General features: G+C 43.8%; 1 protein-coding gene across 1 annotated transcript; it reads right to left on the bottom strand.

Annotated features, from left to right (window-relative positions):
• Window positions 1-4,373: 4,373 nt before the first annotated feature.
• Window positions 4,374-19,102, bottom strand: Bnc1 (basonuclin zinc finger protein 1). Its single transcript, XM_059269227.1, is given in 6 exon segments — window positions 4,374-6,590; window positions 10,693-12,545; window positions 14,732-14,967; window positions 15,878-16,015; window positions 16,117-16,200; window positions 18,967-19,102. Coding segments are annotated over 6 exon segments (3,132 nt in total). The 3' UTR covers window positions 4,374-5,905.
• Window positions 19,103-19,897: the final 795 nt, after the last annotated feature.

Here is a 19,897-nt window from a genome sequence, read left to right as displayed (position 1 = left end):
TTCCCAGCCTCTAAATGACAGTTCACAACTGTCTGTAACTCCAGGATCCAACACCCTCACACAGACACACAGACATATGTGTAGGCAAAATACTGATGCACATTAATAGAAATAAAAAAAGCAGCCCAGGTGATTCCAATGTGCAGCCACATTAAGAGGCAGGAACCTTGGAACAGTCTGGCAGTTTCTCCAACATACAGTTACCAAATGGGCAGCAATCCCACTCCTAGATATCCACCCAAGATAATTGAAAACACACACCTTTACAAAAACTTGTCCACCAGTGTTCACAGTCATAACAGCCATACAGTGGGCCAAGTTGAAGAATGGACTAACACATGAAAATAGATGGGTAAACTAGATGGGAACCACACAGTGGGATGTTGTCTAGTGACAAGAAGAAATGACATGTTAAACACAGAAGAGCCTTGAACACGTGAAGGAGACAAGTTTCAAAAGGCCACAAATTGTATGAACCCATTTCCATGCAGCAACAAGAATGAGTGAGTCCATAGAAACAGAAAGTAGACTAGTGGTTGCTAGGGGCAACCACTGGTGTCTGGTGTGAGCTGGGAATTTCCAAAGAGTGAGTATTGAATGGACACAGTTTTAGTTGAGGATGAGGAAATGTTCTGGAACTAGATAGAAGTGGTACAACACCATGAATGCCACTGAAGTGAATGGTTTGAAATGGCTAAAATGGTAAAACGACAGAGATTTTTCTCAGGGGAGAAACACACCACAAACAAAGCTCCCCTCGGTGTTCTGTGAGCTTTCCTAACAAAGGTTTTAAGAACCAGGGACAATCTAGAGCCATTTATCTATTAGCTTCGTCAGGGGAAAACACTCTGACAGAGACAAAATGGCACAGCTGTACTCCTGTGGTTTTTGAACACTTGACCAAGATAGGGAGTAAAATGCCTTTGGAGTCTGACTCAAGTGTATATGGTCAGATCCTGTGATTAAGAGCAAAGATGCAGGGTTTCATCTGGGAGCTGGACTGAAACTTCATAAGGACAGGGGCCATGCCTAGTATACTTACCACTATGCGTTCAGCAGTTCTTGGGCTCTCAGTATTTCCCTGTTGATGAATACCACCCTGAAGGCCACAGTCAAGCTTCGCCACAATCAAGGTCAGTGACTACTGGCAAAAGGACCGTCCCCAGGTGGTGGGCACAGGATGAGGAAAGTCTGTGAGCCAACCCTGAGAACACGGTGCTCCAGGTGTAGAGAATGGGCTTCTCAACCCTGAAGTGGAAACAGTACCAGTCAAGAGGCTCCCTACAGATGATGATTGCTGAGCTGAATCTCAAAGGAAGACCATGGATTAGTGGGCTGGAGCTCAAAGGCAATTCCTGCAGGGCACATGTCATATACAAAGACACAAGAGGCTGAGCACAGAGAGGCACCTGCATAGGTCAGGCTGCTGAGCATGGCTACAGTCTTAAGTGGCAGGCTTGGCCTTATTGGGTTTTACCTGAGGATGGGGTGGGAAGCGGGTATGCAGCTAAATGTGGGGACATAGTCAAATGTATGTGATTGTGGAACTCCCTGCGACTGCTATGTGGCGGTTGGATTTGAGAGCAAACAGAAGAAGGAGTTCAGTGGGATAGTTTTAGAGGGTAAGGAGGAAAGGATTGTCTCGGTGAACAAAAATTCATTATGGGTATGAAGAAGAGGAGATTTGAGTGTGTGGGAGGAAGGTAGTTGTGTTGGGATTTGGTGACTGCAAACTACTGGGAGCGGGATAAAAAAAAGTGCTAGTGTGTGGCACCACAGGCCACATTTATTGAATGCTTATGTACAGGGCACTGGCCCATATGCCACATACCCACTGTCCTTGGTCTTATCATGTCTCCTGAAGTAGAGACCATTTTTTATTCTCACGATATCGATGTAGAAACTGTGACTCATCAAAGTAGTTCCTCATCAAAGTCACCTGGTTAGAATGTGGAGTAGCCGAGGTTTGACTATGGACAGTTGGACTTGAAGAGCCTTGGCCTTGACTGGAGTTGCTATTCCTCCCAGGTTGTCAGCTTTCATTGGTAATGATACATCTGCTCCCAGGTGAGGAAATACTCAGAGGATAATGGTTGAGTAAAGGAGAAACCGAAAGTGCTATTAAATTGAGTTTAGGGTAAGCTGAGCTGGAGAGGCTGTGGATTGTTCTGGGACCTCCAATGGGCATTTACTTACTGCCTGGGAGGGCACTTCTGTACGGAAGACTTAGAAGGCACTAGCTATGACAGGCGTCAGTTGTGGAGATGCCATAGCCTAGGGGAAAGAGGAGACAAAGTTCAAGTAGAACCAAGAGACCCCAGAGAACCAATCATGTCCTTTGAATGTAGCCATCGGGAAGTCACTGGGAACCCTGGTGTGAGTTGGGTCTTGAATAGGCTAACAGGAGAACCATGACTGACCAGGAGAAATCCAACAACCCAAGTGCCCTGAACGCAGGAGAGAGAATACCAAGAGAAAGGCTCGGAGTCCAGAAGGCTTGCTTTCCTTTACTGTTCAGATGAGAGAGAGATCTGCAGATGTTACAAGGGAACAGGTGAAAAGTGAATGCGTGTGGTGGTGCACCTCTGCACCCCAGTGCTTGAGAGGCTGAGGCAGGGGGATCTCTTGTTCAAGGTAGCAGGGATGTAGGGGGAGACCTTGTCTTTAAAAGAGGAATGGTGGAAAGGATAAATTTGGCACTGGATGGGACAGGAGAGGAGCAATGGGGTTCCACCCCTGAAGGTGGGGGCGGCAGGCAATGGGAAGAAGCCAGGAGGGCGAGTCGAGAGTTGCATCCTTCAGAGGAGGAAACTTCCGTGGAGTCTAGAGAAAAGTACAGGTTTGAACAGGACATAGGGACTTCAGAGAGGTGCCATTAGGCTGAGGGCTCCCACCACTGTGTTCTGAGGCTCACAGCTGCGTTTGCACCAAAGCACTCATGGCTGCCTAGACTGCGTAGTGGGTACCTTCCTGTGGTCCTCCCCCTTCTCTCCCTTCAGAACATACACCATGGTAGAACTGTACCACGTATGTCGTCTGTCTGCTTCCCTCACCCCTTTTCTGTCTCAGAGAAGTGCCTCATAATACGGTCCTCCTGTATTTTAAATGTTTCATGGAGGATTCAGACCTACATAGCTGTAAGCGGGGCAAACATCATCATCATCAAAACCCAGACAGGTGGAGCTAGGGAAATCTGGATCTTTCAGTCATAGGTGATACTAGGGAGACAGATGGGACTGAGTTGTGACGGAAACATGGCTAATGAGGATCCTGATCACCTTCTCATAGGGATTTGCAGGTCACTCGGGTGGTACACCAAACACAAGCTGGATCTTCGGCAGGTCTAGGCAGATGTGACCAACAAGATGGATGTGAATATGGACACGGTGACAAGAGCAGGGGCAGGTAAATGGATTCCTATCTAGTTATCTGCAGAAGGAAGTGAGGCCAGCTGCCATGTGATCTTGTGAATGAAGTTCTGGAAGAGCTACTGCAAGAGAAAGAAAGGAGAGCATGTATGCAAAGAAGGCAGGGTAGTGGGCAGGAGGATGGAGAGGTCAATGGAGGTAGAAAGACACTGCAGGTCTTCGTGAGCCTTGGGACGCTATTGGATCTCCTGCTGGCTGTTAGGGGAAGCCACTGGAGGGGGCTGAGCTGGGGCACTACACGATCTACTTTACAACTGGTCAAGATCATTGTAGCTGCTATAGGGTGTACCAATAGAAACACAAGACCATTTAGGATGCCACTGCTGCCATCCAGGAAAGATGAAATGGCTTAGTATGAGACCAGTATAAATGGTAGTAGATCGTTTCCCTCCAATGATGTCTTTTACTCAGTAAAATATGAAGGGCATCAAATATGGGAGGGAGGCTGGATGGACAGATGGGTTCCAGCTCTTTATGGAGTTAGCATTTACCAGGAAACTCAACAGTCTGCAAACTGGGACTATGTAGTTCTCAACATCACCATCTAATGGACTCGTAGCTTCCTGCACTGATAGAGTGACCAGATACTTTAATTATGCCAGCTTAACTGGGACACTGGATTTGTGAGAGTGGACAAAAAGTGAGGAAATTAAGTTACATTCAAGAAAAGACTTAAATGTTTCATTACGTTCTAAGTATTAGCCAAGGCTTATCTTGGACAGCACTGTATTTATGAAACATCACAGTATGTATTTTTTTTCAGCTCATCCTCTCAACAAATGACCCACTTCATCTCTTTGACCTCTTTATTGCAGTCCATTTTGGTGTAGCAATGTCTTGTCATCTGTGGACTTTTGATTCTCTCAAATTCACAGTGTTTCTGTGTTTGAATATATGAGAAAATCCACTTGTGAAAAGACAGACATATAAATAAAACCATTGGTATAAATATTTGCCCTTTAAACAAAAGGTATGCTGTATATTTTTATTAAATCATAGAAAACATTGCATACAAATTTTTTTCCATTTGGGGAAATTAGAATGTTGAACATCTCAGTAACAAAAAAGCTTGAAAGATACATCTCTCCTTAAGCAGAGACAACTTTTAAGTAATTTTTTTAAAGTTGAAATAATTGCTAACAGGTTTTGGCTTTTTCTGTCTTTAAGCCAGGGGAATAATATCTCTTATAACCATCAATTTCCTTTAAGGATTTTTAAATTAAGTCAACATGAGTCAAACAGTTAACTTGAACTCTGAATACAAAATCCACTTCTTTTAAAGTTGCGTAGCCCTTTAGAATATTGCCAATGCTGAATTCTGAGACAGTCTCATTTCACAGGGTTGATTACACATCTTTTCTATATGTTTAGCGGTGTGGAATAGATCTTGGAATAAGTTAAATATTAAGACATAGAACATGGCAGTAAGGTCCCTACTTTTCTTTCTACCAAATAAATCTCAAAGTCCATTCTAACCTTATACATTTGCCAGCGGGTGAAGAGCGAGGGTCCAGTGGTACTGCAGATACACAACAGCCATCAGAACCACGTTCTCTAAATAGCCTGGTGGATATATACAAATGCGTTAGGCAGAACCACACTTGTACTCTCCCACAGGGGTCACCAGGCTGCAGTTCACCACCCGAAGACAGGCTGTGGTTCTCCAGTGTGAGTTGTCACTTGTTCTAATTCTGAACAGACTCAGAGGTGACACGGACATGTCTGCACTCACACCAAATAGTTACATAATATAAACACAAGTTAAATATTATCAAAATAACTTTAAATTAAACTGAAGTCCACTATTCTTAAGTGCACAAAATATTTTCCCTCTAGCTTCTTAAATGCATGTTGCAGATCAAGGAGAATTGACAAGGAGCATATTGGGGGCCAACCAGCTTCCTCGGAGAACTCCCTGGAATTACATCCGAGACTGTGAAGGAGCAATTATTGACTCCCAATGGAGGGATGGTCTCTGAATGTCATTTTCCTAAACTCAAGTCTGGTCTTTGGATTCATCCAAAAAAGTGGGGGAGGGTTCCTGAAAACGACATCTTTGGGACTGGTGGTCATGCCCACAGTGACAGTGTTGTATTCAAGGAGACTTCTTCCCTGATACCTTAATACTGCAGGCCTCCTGTGAAGCTGTGCCTAGTTCCTGATCCCTACTCCCTCCTTGGTCTGTAGACCCGGAGGTGTCCTAGGGAACATGTAAACAAATCTGAGGGAACTGCCTTTCTGTGTTTTCCTGTGTCAGTGGAAGACCTCGTGGGCTAAGAAAAATAATAGCAGGAAGGGCTACCCCAGTGTCAGCTTCTCACAGGCTCGCCTTGTGCTTTTCCTGCTGTAGAAGACTGGACAGTCAAGTCACTTTCATCTGGCTTATGAGAAATGGAACTCAACAGTCCAACTACCTTATTCTTTGGATTCTCTTATTCCTGAACTCAGGGCAAACACCTATCCGAGTCTTTGGCTTGTTACTGGAGGGGGCTTGGAGATGAGGCCAGGCTCTTGTGCAGGTTGGGATTCTGACTGTGTCTGTTTCTACTGCGAACAGACGAAAACATGGTGTTGCAGCCTGGCACTTTGCACTTGTGGAGCTGGCGGAGGTGCACGGTTTTGTAATGGGCTCTAAAGGTCCCTTTGTTACTGTATATCTTTTGGCAGAGATGACAGGTTATGGGCAACCCGGAGGGCAGACTAGCAAGGCTCTGGTCGGCCTTCTCCATCAGGACACAGATGGGGTACTCATCTTCCCCAGAGACAAGGCTCTGGCCTTCACAGTTCCCATCACTGTCCTCCATAAGGGCGGCGCCTTCCTCGCTCACCCCATCAGAGTCCCAGGAGGAATGGCTGCTGCTCTCTGACTTCATACTTGAGGTAGTGCTCAAATCCAGGATGGTGCCCTCGCTAGGGGGCCCGGAGTTGTAACTCTCCAGACTGGCACTGTGAACTTGAGCTAGTGGGTAAACCAGACTGCCCATGCCACTTGTTCCCTTGAAGATGACCGACGTCTGCGATGCTTGTGGTGTGAAAGCCACATCTTGATAGGCCTCCTTGGCCACGTCTTGCAGAAGGTAAGCGGCACGGAAATGGTCCTCACTACTCTCCAATGCTTCTTCAGTCAATACTTTCTGGTGGAGGCTCAGGTTCGAGCTGTGTCTACGAGAGTGAAAAGACAGAGATGAGTGGGACTGTTGTTTTAGAGCCATTATTCTGAGTAGAAAGACTCAACAGACACTAGGAAAAACATGTGGTATGGTGGGGGTAATAGTCGGGGTTAGCATCCTGTGAGCTGTGCTATGTGGTCAGCAGATACTAGACCATGCTGTGGCTACTCATCAGAAGCCAGCATTCCCCAGGAAAGCCAACAGTCTGGAACTTCAAATTTCACCACCTGATTTAACTTCCTTCGTCTCATCCACAGAGGAGGTCGAGACAACTTTAATTAGGCCAACTTGATGGGGGCACTAGATTCAGGGAAGCCCAAGAAAGCATCAGTCACAGATGATAGGAAACTAAGCAGAATACTTTATTTCGATGAAATGATGAAAGATTACCACCTTCAATCCATACCATCTAATATGGTATTCAACACCTGACACACTGCCACTGTCATATATAGAAAAGATAGTATTTCGGGTATGTTGAATTAAACACGTTATTAAAACTTACATTCCCTGGTTCCTTTTGCCCTTTTGATATAGAACATTAAAGATTCCTAATGTGGCTTCACATCATCTTTCTATTGGATAGTGCTGGTCATGAGTAGACGTTCATGGTTCACTTTAGAAGTCCTATAGGTACAGCTGGCAACCTAAACAGCTGGAAGTGTGTGTGTGTGTGTGTGTGTGTGTGTGTATGTCTAGTGTAGGTCGCATCTGCAGCGTCTCATGATGAACCAGACAGGAGTTTTGCAAATGCAGCAGTGTGAGCACACTGCCAATCTTGCACCCAATCATTTACTCCTAACAGGCAGATGATGAGCATCCATTATGACACATGCTGTTTACCCCCATGTTATCATAGATGTAACTTGTAAAATCAATGTTGCTCTTGCTTAGGGATCCCCTGGTAACTTCTGACAAGAAAAAAAAACAAAACCCTTACACTAAAAGGTACAATCCTACAGGTGACAGAAAAAGGATCTCAAATAAGAAAAATGTCTCCAACAATATAGATGAGAATTATGCCAGAGTCAAGAAAACACCCTCTCTAAATAAATTAAGAATTAAATTTTCTATTCTAAATCTCTCAAGGTATGTGTATGAGGGAGTCTTAATTGTATTTCATAAAATGTATATATTTTGTCATGTACTTTCTTTTACCCCTTTATCCGTGTTTTGTGGACATGATGAGAATTATACTCCGAGATCACCCACTTTGCACACAGCTCTTCTCAGCTACGGCTCTGCCCTGTGATTATGTTAATGTTCCGCACTGAAAGGGCTGGCATGTGTCGGCAGAAAACCAGACAGCAGATGGACATATTAATTCCACTGCATTCAAGCAGTTGAAAAACTCAGACATGTACTGGAACCTACAACGTAAATCTCTGGATCTCATGTCCATTTCCTGGCTATCCAGTGGACACTAACAGCTTTCTCCTCCCTGTTCAGCCCTCAAAGGCTTAGCCATTCCTAAGGTGCCGTACCCTATGACCAGGACATAATACAAAGACTCTCTGGACTAAGTGCCAGGTTTTCTTTTCCAAGGACTTTGTGAATCTGTGCCTCCTGCCTCATCTTCCCATTTTCTTCCAACTCCCACTGCGACTCCTCCCTCTCACTTCTATTTAGTTGAGATCAGTGGCTCTCAAAGTGAATGAGCCTAGTCCCCAACATCCTTCCAGCAGCTCCCAAAGCAAGACTTCATAACCAACATTATTAATTCATGGGAGTTTCCAGAATGTATATAATGTGATATTGCAACAGGCCAAATGCAGAAGTAGCTGTTTTCTACTAAACCAAATATTAGAGATTTGCAACAATATAAAATAAAGCCATTTATCTCACTATAATCATTTTGGAAAAATAAAAGCCATTTCCCATTAATGTGCTATATTAACATACAATACGTGTATTCTTGTTTTAAAGAGATGTCATATTTTCCCAGTTCTTACTTCCCAGTACAGTAAACAATGACTGCTACAGCCTAAATAGAGCAAAGCACGTGCAGGTCCTTATTTGATGTACTAACAACAACAACAACAACAACAACAACAACAACAAATGTTATGGGACTAATACATGTAATACTTGCTGGCTTGGACAGATCCCTTAATCCAGGGGGCCTTTGTTAACATATCAAGGAGTCTAGCTGAGCACCCTAGTATGTGTCATTATAGCCTATATTTCACTGCAGCAGTCTTTATGGTCATCTGTATTCCTTTTGACTGTCTATTTTTTCCACTAGACTGATGACTTCAGTGAGCAAGGATTGTGTTCCCCAGCACCTACCACAGAAGAGCTGCTGATTAAATAAACATTTAAGATGCGTTCTCTCTCCTTCCCTCCCTCCCTCTCTCTCTCTCTCTCTCTCTCTCTCTCTCTCTCTCTGATCCTAGGAACTGCTGCTAGCAGGAACCGTGGCTCAAAGAGGGGAAGCTAGTTGCCTTAACGAACAAAATAATGCAGTTCTCAACTTTGACTTAGCTGAAGTGGGGACCTGGGCCTGGGTGTATCCACAAAGTCCTATTTAAAACGGTGTTTTTAAAACTGTAGTTTTTTTAGATCAATGTTCAAAGATCTAAATTATTGGAATAAAATGTAAAATAAAGTGTTGAAACATTTAGAATTCTAGATGGGATCTTGTATAGTCGAGATTTCTACATACATGCATGTAGTTCAGAACATAAGAAAGCACTAACTGTATGGAAATCGAGCATCATATGAAAAGAACTGTCAGTCTCGTATGTGTTATAATTTAGTAGATCCTGTAGACTTCACCGGTCTCATAAACAGCAAAGATAATCTAACTGATATGACTACCTCTTTTTATAACAACAGCTTATTCATAAGCAAACCCTCCTCTTCTTGGAGGATGAAGGAGAAGGACTGGTTCATTAATTAGGGGTACCCTAGTGGTTTGGTTTAAACATCCTAGCAACAGAAGGCAGGAATTTTAACTAATATCTCCTGTGCTTTCCTCTCTTCACTAAAGACAATGAGAGTGTTCTTATGAGCCCTAGCAGGAATGTGTGTGGGAGTCTTTACATTTTCACCCTCTGAAATTAGGCATTACAATTTGGACGAAGCTAGCGGAGGTGCTAACCTGCTTCAAGTCGAGCTTGTTTGAACAGATGTAGTTTTCACATCCTCGGAGCCATTTATCACACTGCATTTCATCAGACAGCTGACCCTTTCATTACACTCCTTAGGTCACCTCTGCTGTACTTGCTCTTCCTCTCCGAGGCTGGGAGGAGGACGACTAAACCGTGATTAGCCAAGTACACAAAGAGAAGCACCGTGCTGTGCTCCAGGGAGACAAGCCCTGGGAGTGTGCACTTCGAGCCAAGTCTGTGTGTTTTACGATAACCCAGCAACTTTCAAACATATGTAGGAGCCCCTGAAAGGAGCTGCCAGTCACCTTCATTCTTTGATAGGTTGACATCTTCAAAAGTCTCCAATCAAGCAGCTATCTATCCTCTCTGCAGATGGTGCAGGGTGACTAGAAGCCAGAGAAAAGGTTTCACGTGATAGGCTTCTTCATTTTATGAGATGAGAATTAGGCTAATTTTGAGAAATTATGTGGCTTTAGGAAGCCCTTCCTCCATTCTCTCCACAACGTGAGAACCAGCTCACCATTCTTTATCCCACACATCTGGGGGCAGATGTGTTTCTCAATTTGGGAACTCTCAGACTTTAGAAACATGGGATGATACATGTGCTGAAATATATCAGAGTATCTATGAATAAATTAATATGAATACAGTCATTAGTAATTAAATAGTACCAAAGCTACATAAACCCTTCAAAAAGGTAACAGTGGAAATCTATACCACAAAAAGCATCATGTCTTTCCAGGTCAAGTTTTGTGGCTAAATACTTTTAGACTTTTGGAACTGAAAATTCATTAATTTTCCACACCATCTGGGAACTTCCTAGAAATGCACACTCTCAGGTTTCACCCCTGACCTACAACAGCAAATTTTAGGGTTAGGGCCCAGAAGTCGGTTTTCCTGATCTTTCAGATGATTCTGATGCATGCAAAGGTTTAAACTGCTGTCTTAAAAGACAGTCTGTGTTGCCGACAGACACCTTACCTGTCCCTGCTCCTACGGGATGGGAAGGCAGCAGCACATCCCTCCACTGTGCATGTGTGTGTCTCTTTGGCATGTGTGTTCTTCTGATGTGTCTTCATACTGCAAGCGTTTTTAAAGGTCTTCTTGCAGATGTCACACTGAAAGCGATTTTCTTCCTTTGGCCTCACTGGGGCATGCTCTCCCAGGTGTTCCAGTTCTGTAGACTCTTCCAGAAAAGGAAAAGTCATCCCCCTGTTGGACAAAGCACTCAAGAGTCCCCCAGCCAGTAGGCGCTGCTGCAATTCCATGTAGTCAGGAAAGGGAATTTGGGGCCCCAGTCCAGGTGTGAAATGGCGCTCATGGCCACCATCCTCCACCTCTCTTGGCATTACTGAAGTGAATCCTAACTTCTGCTCAGCCTCCCTCGCTGTGTGTGTGGTCTGCTCAAGGGTTCTGCTGATAGCCCCCTGAGACTCAGTCACAGACTCAAGATGGCAGGGTCTTTCTCCTTGGGGGAAAGGCTTCTCTAAGCTTAGCTGTGTATGCTGCTCCTCAGGCACTCGGTCTGACTGAGGACTGCTGTCCTCTGGCTCATCTTCACTGACTACCTGCAGGGGCATGTCATCATCTGAGCTGAGACTGTGTCTCTTCTCAGCGATTTCCACAGCTTCTTTCTCTATTTTGATAGGCATGCTGGACTTCCGGGACTTCTTCTTGGGAAGAGCATCGAAGGGCATTTCTGTGGAAACCAGCTGTTCTGGGATCGAGGAGGACAAGAGGGGGAGAGAGGGCAGCACGCCAGGCGTGTTCGCCAGCTCAGCGGGAGTGGCTGGACTGCGGTAGAAGGGAAGGACTGGCTGGACGGTCCGTAGGTTCGGGAACAGCACGCCATTCTGCCCAATGCTCGAGAAAGCTGGCTGACCTTTGGAGTCCTCCACTGAACCGGTGTAGCCAGGGAGGGGCCCGCAGTCTGGAGACATCACCGTGAAACCCGGGCGCTTGTAGGTCTCGGAGCTCGCCAGGTTCAGGCTGTTCCTGAGGTCTTTGTCCCGGTTATTTCTGTTCATCGGCATGTGCAGGCGAGGGTTGGGGTTGGCGCTGTGTCGGTTCCGGCTCCTCAGGGAGCTGAACACCATGTTGCACCCTTCGATAGTGCACTTGTGCTTGATCTTCAGGTGGACGGCGTTGTAGTGGATCTTCAGAGTGCCTTTGTCATAGAACGTCTTCTCGCAGGCAGTGCAGAACACCCGGCCCTTCTTCGCACTCAGGCTGCTCCTCTCAGGCTTTACTTTGGCCTCAGGGGACAGCTGTGTCCTTTCAAGCTTAGTGGCAATGCTGTATGAGCTGGAGTCGCTTAAGTGTGCACTGTCTTCTTTTGGGGTAACAACATCTGGACACTTTAGACACGGTTCTTTATCAACCTGAAATGGTGCGGACGTTAAGAAGCTGCTGTCAGAGAAGGGCCCGTGCAGCTCCTGTTTGGGGTCCTGGCTTTGGTCCTGACCCTGCTCCAGCATGTACTGCTCAGGCAGTGAACCTATCAGAGCAGGAGGCAGAGGGTTGAAGAACTGGAAAGGCAACATGAAAGTCATATTGCTTATAAGGTTCTCAAAAGGGTGCATGCTGCTGGGGCTGCCTTTGTCCACTGGAGTGGGGAGGCTGGCACTCCTATGGCTGCAGCTCTCAATGAAAGCCCTGATGTCTACGTTGCCTGTGGAGGGTGGGATGATGATAGACTGCTCTTCTTTCTCCTGGATTGCCATGAGCTCCACTATGGACTTGGTCTCTCCGAAACGAAGAAACTGCTGCAAGGTGGCCACTTCTTCCTCACTGGTCATGATGCTCCAGTGATCCAACACCTTCCCCGAAGCATCCTAAATACAAACCAGAACGTAAAAGAACAGCCACTTCACTGCGGCTCATTCTGTTCCCCAGGAAGGTGCCATCTGATGGCGCCTCCACCAGACTACAACAATTTTTGTGCCTGTCAGAAAAACATTTCCTGTGGATCAACACAGGATTTGCAGAGTTCAATCCATGCCCACCTCACCTTCCCAGGCCAGAAACTGTGCATATCATAAACTACACAAATGTAAACAGTGACTGTACCATTAGCCCAGAAGAATGAAATAAAGGTGTATTACTGAAACCCAAGTCATAGAAATTTGGAAATTATTTTTCATCTTATTTCAAACCAGCTAGTTGTCATATATGATTTTTGTCATATCTGAGGCATGATGATTTTCCTCACTAAAATAAAAATACGTATCATTTGAAAGACAATAGTATCTTCATTGAAAGACTACAGAAGGGGCAGTAGAGTCTGGATATAGCCCAAGTGTTCATTTGCTGCAAACTTAATAATCTCCTAAACACCTACCATCAAAAACCAAATGAGCAAGTATTGATCTACTGCCCATGTTCATAAAGCAGAGCTGTAATTATCCTAGAGTGTTGGAGATCTTTCAAACTCTAGCAAGGCCTAACTTTTCCCAAAACTACAATAAATATTTTATCACAGAACACGTATTTGATGGCCTACTGAGATTTTTCACAGTGCATGTGAGAGTTTTGAAGATGAGGAGGAATGTAGCATCATAAATATTTCATGCACCAGAGGTTCAAGGTAATTGATTCCATATTTTTAATCCTAACACTAGAAAGCAAGATTATTAGGATCATTAAATATTGATCTATGTCATAATGTAAGACCATAATGCTACTCTAGGTATGGCCATTCCTAGTCAGCTGAGGGCCCCACACCAGAGGTGTGCACACAGGATCCCAGGAAACGATGACAAGCTTTAGAATTAGGAAGAAATGTGCTTATTTCTGGGTCTGCTATATACTGGTGGAATAAGTTTCAGTGCAAGTATAAAGCATTCAGAGCCTTCTGGGTTTTCAATTAGAAAACAAGGGTAAATGGGTGTGGTGCTGCACACCTTTAATCCCAGTACTCAAGAGGCAGGGGCAGGTGGATCTCTGTGAGTCTGAGGCCAGCCTGGTGTACAAAGAGAATTCTAGGCCAGCTAGAGCTACATAGTAAGACTCTATCTTAGAGAGAGAGAGAGACAGACAGACAGACAGACAGACACAGACACAGAGAGACAGAGAGGGGAAAACAGGGATATGTCTACTTCATCATGAAAGTACTAGAAGAGCATGTCCACTAATAAATGGGTGTTATTTATTTTTTATGTATTTATTTTTAACAATATATTCTACCTAAGACTGCAATTGGTATTAGACTTGAAAATACATGTATCTGCTGTTTCATTGGAAAAAATATTTAACCAAAGTCTGCCAATCTTCCTAGTGCATTGGCCAGAACAATGCTCTGTTACTTCAGGTAACATGTTACTTGCTCATAAAACACTTTGATTGCCTCTGAAGATGAAGCCTTATACCCACGGCATGACCTAGGAAAAGGGGCTAAATTACTCTGAAGAGAGACGAGGGGCTAGAAGGCTGGAACAATGAAGAGAGGAAGAGAATTTTGGTGGTGGTGAGAAGAGGATTTGAAAGTGGGGGAAGAAGAGTGGATAAAAGGAGCGAGAGGAAGAGGGACAGAGACGAGAGAGAATGGGTTGGGACATGAACACAACCATGTCACACGTGGGGCTGAGGAAAGAAACTCAGCAGTGGAGTGGGAGAGAGAGCCTTCCGGGACAGCAAAGGGGCACCAGCGTGTGAGCTGTATAGTGCTGGCATGTCAGAGCCCTTTCTCACCTCCAGTTCCCAGTAAAGTCCGACACACAGGACACCTCGGGTCAGTGGGTAGTTCGGGCATGATCTATGTAAAGGAGACAGTACCCAAAAGAACCCAGTGGTTTCCTGTGGAAGTTAGCTTAGTGAAACACGCTCGAGAGAGTGTGTAATGCTCCCACAGCCTGGAGTTTCCCAGAGACCTTGAGGAACGTCCAGGACTCCTCCCTGAATATGAATCAGGGGCTTAAGTCTTTAGGAAAAATTCAAAGGGAAGGACAGCCACCATTGACTGGCAGGCACTGGGTCCCAGTTACATGAGCACTCTAGAAGAACGGAGCTCACGCCACTCTACCTGTAACACATATCCACGGATATAATCCTGAAGGGTCCAGTCCAAGGCATGAAGGATCTGCAGAACCTCATCTTGCTTCAGCACACTGAAGAGCCGGTCCAGGAGGATCTTCAGGCGAACAGGGATGGCCTGGGTCCCATAGAGCATGAGGCTGCTAATATCAAACACCACACTGGACTGCACAATCTCCACTTGGCTTGTTGGATACACGGGCGGAATCCTCAACTTACTTAGCGCTGAAAATCAAGTGCAGGACATTTGGGAAAGCTCATAATTTTAGGAGAAACAGTGCACAGAAAGTCGGCTGGGGCTATTCTTAGTTGTCTGTTCCAACAGAAAAAACAACAAAGACTGAGGACTAATATCCTGAATAGCTATTGGCACTCATGTTCTTCACAGAAACTTCTAAAATCAAAACAACAGATTGAAGACTTTTCCCCCTTTCTTGTGACATTCCTGAGGAGGAAAATCTTCACAAACAAGGGAAGGGGCAAAGAAAAGGGGGGCACAAAGGCAGCAAGAACAGAGTCAAGAGAATGAAGTTAGGAATCAGAGTCTAGAGGAGAAGATGGCCTGGGAATCAAGGATCTGGGTTCAGGCCCTGATCTGCTGCTTGGGAGGAGGACTTTAGAAATGAGGCCGCCTAATCCAGTCTGCTCAGCTGCTGGGGGCTATTTCCATGAAATCAATCAAAGTTAAAGAAAGTTAGTAAGGCCATTCTCCGGCAGCCCTTGTCGCATTCCCAGCATTCAGCAGTTATAAGTGGTTCAGGACTGTCAGACTCGCCATATGCATAAGCAGGATGTCTAGTTATACATTTCATCTAAATAATGAATAGGGGATACCCTTGTATCAGGACACATTTCAGCCAAAAAATATTAGGGGCTAGTTATTACCATGGGACATATCTATATGTCCATAAAACAGCACAGAGGTTATCAGTTTTGACATATTTAAAACGGAGTTAGTAAGACAGTGTATAAGTTAAAATGTGAAGAGATAACTTATACAGCCTGTTACCAGGAGCACACTAGAAACCTACTATTTAGCTTAGGAGTCAGCTGTCTCTCTTTGGTATGAAATCAGTTCCTGTATAAATTTAAGTTACTAAGAAAGGCCACTGTCAGAGAGGGGAGAAATAGTTACCATGAGCCACCCATCCGTGCCTGCACTGTTCACACTGTCGGTGGTTTATTTTCCCAGGCTTGAAACTTGGGCAACTGCAGTTCAGAGTACAGCCGATAGCCTATAAGAGAGAACACGTGTATGTACACAACGTAAGAGCTATGTGCAGAATATGTTGCATTTATTCAACAAAATTCCCCTATTCCTAAGATTCACTCAGCAATGTGTGCCTTGTGCTGGACCAAAGGTGCATATTATACCATCGGAAAGAGGAGCAGCGAGTCCAACACTTGGGAGACCATGAACATCAACATAGACAATTCGCATACAAGAATAGGGAGAACCTATAAGGACGTATGAGAAAAGATTACGGTTTGAAACCTTGTTGTTATGAAGGTCACAGACAAATACGAAGTTGTACTTTCACCAAACTTCTAAGCTGACGGATACATAAAGACCAGCTTAGAACAAGTAAGAGAATTATCTGAAGCAAGGGTAATCCATGTGCGGAATCTGTTACCCTCAGACTCTTAAGATACGGTAGAGGTCGAAAATACTAAATAGATTTGAGAACATGTAATGCTGATTATACCATGTGACTGTCAAGAGACAGATATAGGTTGGGCAAGCCCTGCACTGATGCCTCAGTTAAATGCTATGGACCATGTCTTGTAGGGTGTGTGTGTGTGTGTGTGTGTGTGTGTGTGTGTGTGTGTGTGTGTATGTACCTGTGCAGTATACAAAAGTACAGTGGAAACAGAAAATAAAGATGCACATGTCCAACAAAGTCCTAGCATTAAGATCAATGAGACATATATACAAAGAGTGTGTGTGTGTGTGTGTGTGTGTGTGTGTGTGTGTGCGTGCATGTGTGGTGTTGTGCTGCATATTTGTGTATGCATGCATGTGTTGGTCCAAATAGGTGTGCACGTGCAGCTCAGAGGGTGATGCCAGGTCCCGGTGTCTTTCTCAGTCAATCTCCACTCTGTTTTTGAGTCAGAGTCTCACAGCAAGCCCAAAGCTCACCAATGCATATGGACTGGCTAAGCTGTGAGCTCCAGAGATCTGTGTCCGTCCCCACCCTGCCCTGTCCCACTCCTGGGGTTACAGATGTGTGCTGCCATGCTGGGCTTTTACATGCTTGCAGGGCAAATACTTTACCAACCTGTCTTGTAAGAATTTCTCAAAAGATAGAGGCCTAAAGGATGTAATCCATTATTATTACAAACCAACTAACAAACAAAACCCCTTAAAGGAGTCAGTCATCCGAGTTGGAACCTCACATGATTAATTTTTTCTTTTTTGGCAATAACAGATGCTTCTGGGTGAAATTTGTATGGTTTGAGAGAGCTCTGAAACTGGGGAGGGACAATGTTCAGAGAAGGGACAATAAAGTCTTTGAATTGGGGCCTGAACCTCTTGTCTACCAGTCAAGGGACTGTGAGGCACAGCATGGAGGACAAGGAAGGGAGAATCTGGCAAAGGATTTGGGAAATTCACTCCAAGAAGTGTGTAACCAGTCTCCCTAAAAACACACCAAACCAAACTAAACCAAACAAACAAACAAAACAAGCAAACAAACAAAACCCCCAGCTGCTCGTGGTACTGTAAAAGGCACAGCTACTTAGGAAGGGTCTGGCAGCTTCTTTAAAAGTCAAACATAGAGTTGTGTGTGACCCAGAAATTCTACCCCTCAGCGTACAGCCAAGAGAGTGAAAAACATATGTCCATCCCCAAATCATCTACATGGCTGTTCATAGCATTATCCACATCAGTGAGAGTGGGAACATCCCAATATCCACCAACAGATGATAAGCAAGGTGTGGTCTACCTATACAATGGAGTATTTGTGTTCTCACAAAGGGCCGGAGAATGGTTCTCTGCTACAAATGAGTGACGAAGTCAGGCGCAAACAGTCACATAGGTGTATAGTTCTATTTACATGAAATGTCTGCAGGCAGAGAGTAGATTAGTGTCTATAGGGAAGGGAGTGGGGATGGGAAGGGAGTGGGGATGGGAAGAGACTGTGATTGGGAAATGATAGAGTTTCTTTGGTATACATAAAGGAATATCTTGCTTTGTTGTATGTTCATTTATTGAGCTTGCAAATATCACACCTTTCACAAACTAAACATTTGTGACAATCCTGTGTTGTCTATTAGCAGTATTTTCCTAACAGCTCAGAGTTACCTGTATTTTTAAAGCAATAAACTATGTTTCAATTAAGGTATGCACACTTTAAAAACAACTGATATTTCACATTTAAGACTACATTATAATATAAACTTTTATATGCACAAGGAAATTTTAAAAAGTGTGATTTGCTTTATTTTGTAGAATTAAGCTCAGTCTCATCAAGATCTGCAGTAACTTTGCTTAACTTGTTGAGGAATTGTCAAGTTATCTTTGGAAGCAGTTGGGTTGTTCTACATTCTCATAGTAACAGATGAGGGATTCACCAAAACTTGCTATTGTTTTATTTTGTTATTGTTTCAAGACAGGGTCTTGGGCAGCCCAGATTGGTCTCAAATGTACTGTATAGTCAAGGATGACCTTGAATTCCTGACTCTCCTGCCTCCATCTGCTAAATGCTGGGGTTACAGGCCCATGCCACCTCATCTGATTTTTTTTTTAATAGCTATCCTGGTGATTCCTGTGGATGTGAGTGACATCTTACTGTGGTTTTATTCATGTTTCCCTGATGACTGATGGTTTAGCATCTTTTCTAGTTTACTGGCTACTTGTGTATCCTTGAACAGAGGATCTATGAGATTCTCTGACTTTTTATTTAAATTGGGTTGTCTTTTTGGTATTGTGCTTTATAAGTTCTTTTATGGCCAAGTTCAAGTCTGTCACCAGATATTTCAAGTATGTCCTTGGATCTTTTCTCTTTCTTAATGGCATCTTTTGAAGCACAGAAGTTTCAGATTTTGAGCAGGGTTTTTTTTTAAGGTGATAAAATGTCCTAAAATTAGATGGTGGTGATGACCATACAGCTCTGTGCATAAATATATTAAAAGCCAGAGAACTTACACTTTGTAAGGATTTATGGTTTAAGACGCACACCACAACCAAATGTTATTTAAAAATTGGTGGATCTACTTAAATACAGATGAACTTTTCCACGGTTTGGCTGCTTCCTACTGTTTCTTTGATTAGGATGGACCTGAGCAGAGCTGTAACCAGGAGTTTGAGGTGAAAGAACAGCTCCTCACAGCAGAGGGGTGCTAAAGACAGCAACGGCATTGTCTAACCTGCTCCAGAGGCTAGCCCCAAACGGGAACCATGAGAAAGGGAGTTTTTTGGTTGGTTGGTTTGTTTTTAATTTTGGCAAAGTCATACAATCTAATACAAAGAACCTTATGTAGTTATAGATCCATCCTACTTAATAAAACATTCTAATGCTACAAATTATTTTACCTTTTAAGAGTTTCTGCTTGTATGTGCACATGCAAATATATTAAACACATTGACATATGCATATATACAGCTATACTCGACTCAAGATTAGTTGCCTTGGAAGAAAATTTAAGGATAAAAGTAAATGATAATTTAATTTTCATTGCATATCCTTGAAACAAGGATTTACAAATTCACCATTAACTAGGTTTGGTTTGGGGCACATCTGCTATGTTGTCTAGCATCTCACACTTGGCTGCAACCCTATGAACAGATACTTACAAACAAACAAATCATTGCTTTATGGCTAAATGCTATGGAACACTACGTTATATAGAGCTGAAGTGATTCACAATCTGGATTTAATAAACATTGCTTAAAAAGAAAATATTTTAAAAGGAAGAACATTTCTTTTACCTACAATTCACTGAGATGTCATTTACCATGTTAGAAAAGGTATGGCTGGGTGTGGTGCCGCATGCCTTTAATTCCAGAACTCAGTAGGAAGAGGCAGGCGGGTCTCTATGAGTCTGAGGCCTGGCTGGAGTACATTAGTGAGTTCAGACTAGCTAAGGTTACACAGAGAGAATCTGTCTTAAAAAAAAAAATGCTATGGAAATCTACAAGTAAACTTACATTTAA

The sequence above is a fragment of the Peromyscus eremicus genome, chromosome 1, assembly GCF_949786415.1.
Source record: "Peromyscus eremicus chromosome 1, PerEre_H2_v1, whole genome shotgun sequence".
In the NCBI taxonomy this organism is placed as follows: domain Eukaryota; kingdom Metazoa; phylum Chordata; class Mammalia; order Rodentia; family Cricetidae; genus Peromyscus; species Peromyscus eremicus.
The sequence above is the reverse complement of the archived record's forward strand: the minus strand, read 5'-3'. Positions and strand labels throughout refer to the sequence as shown.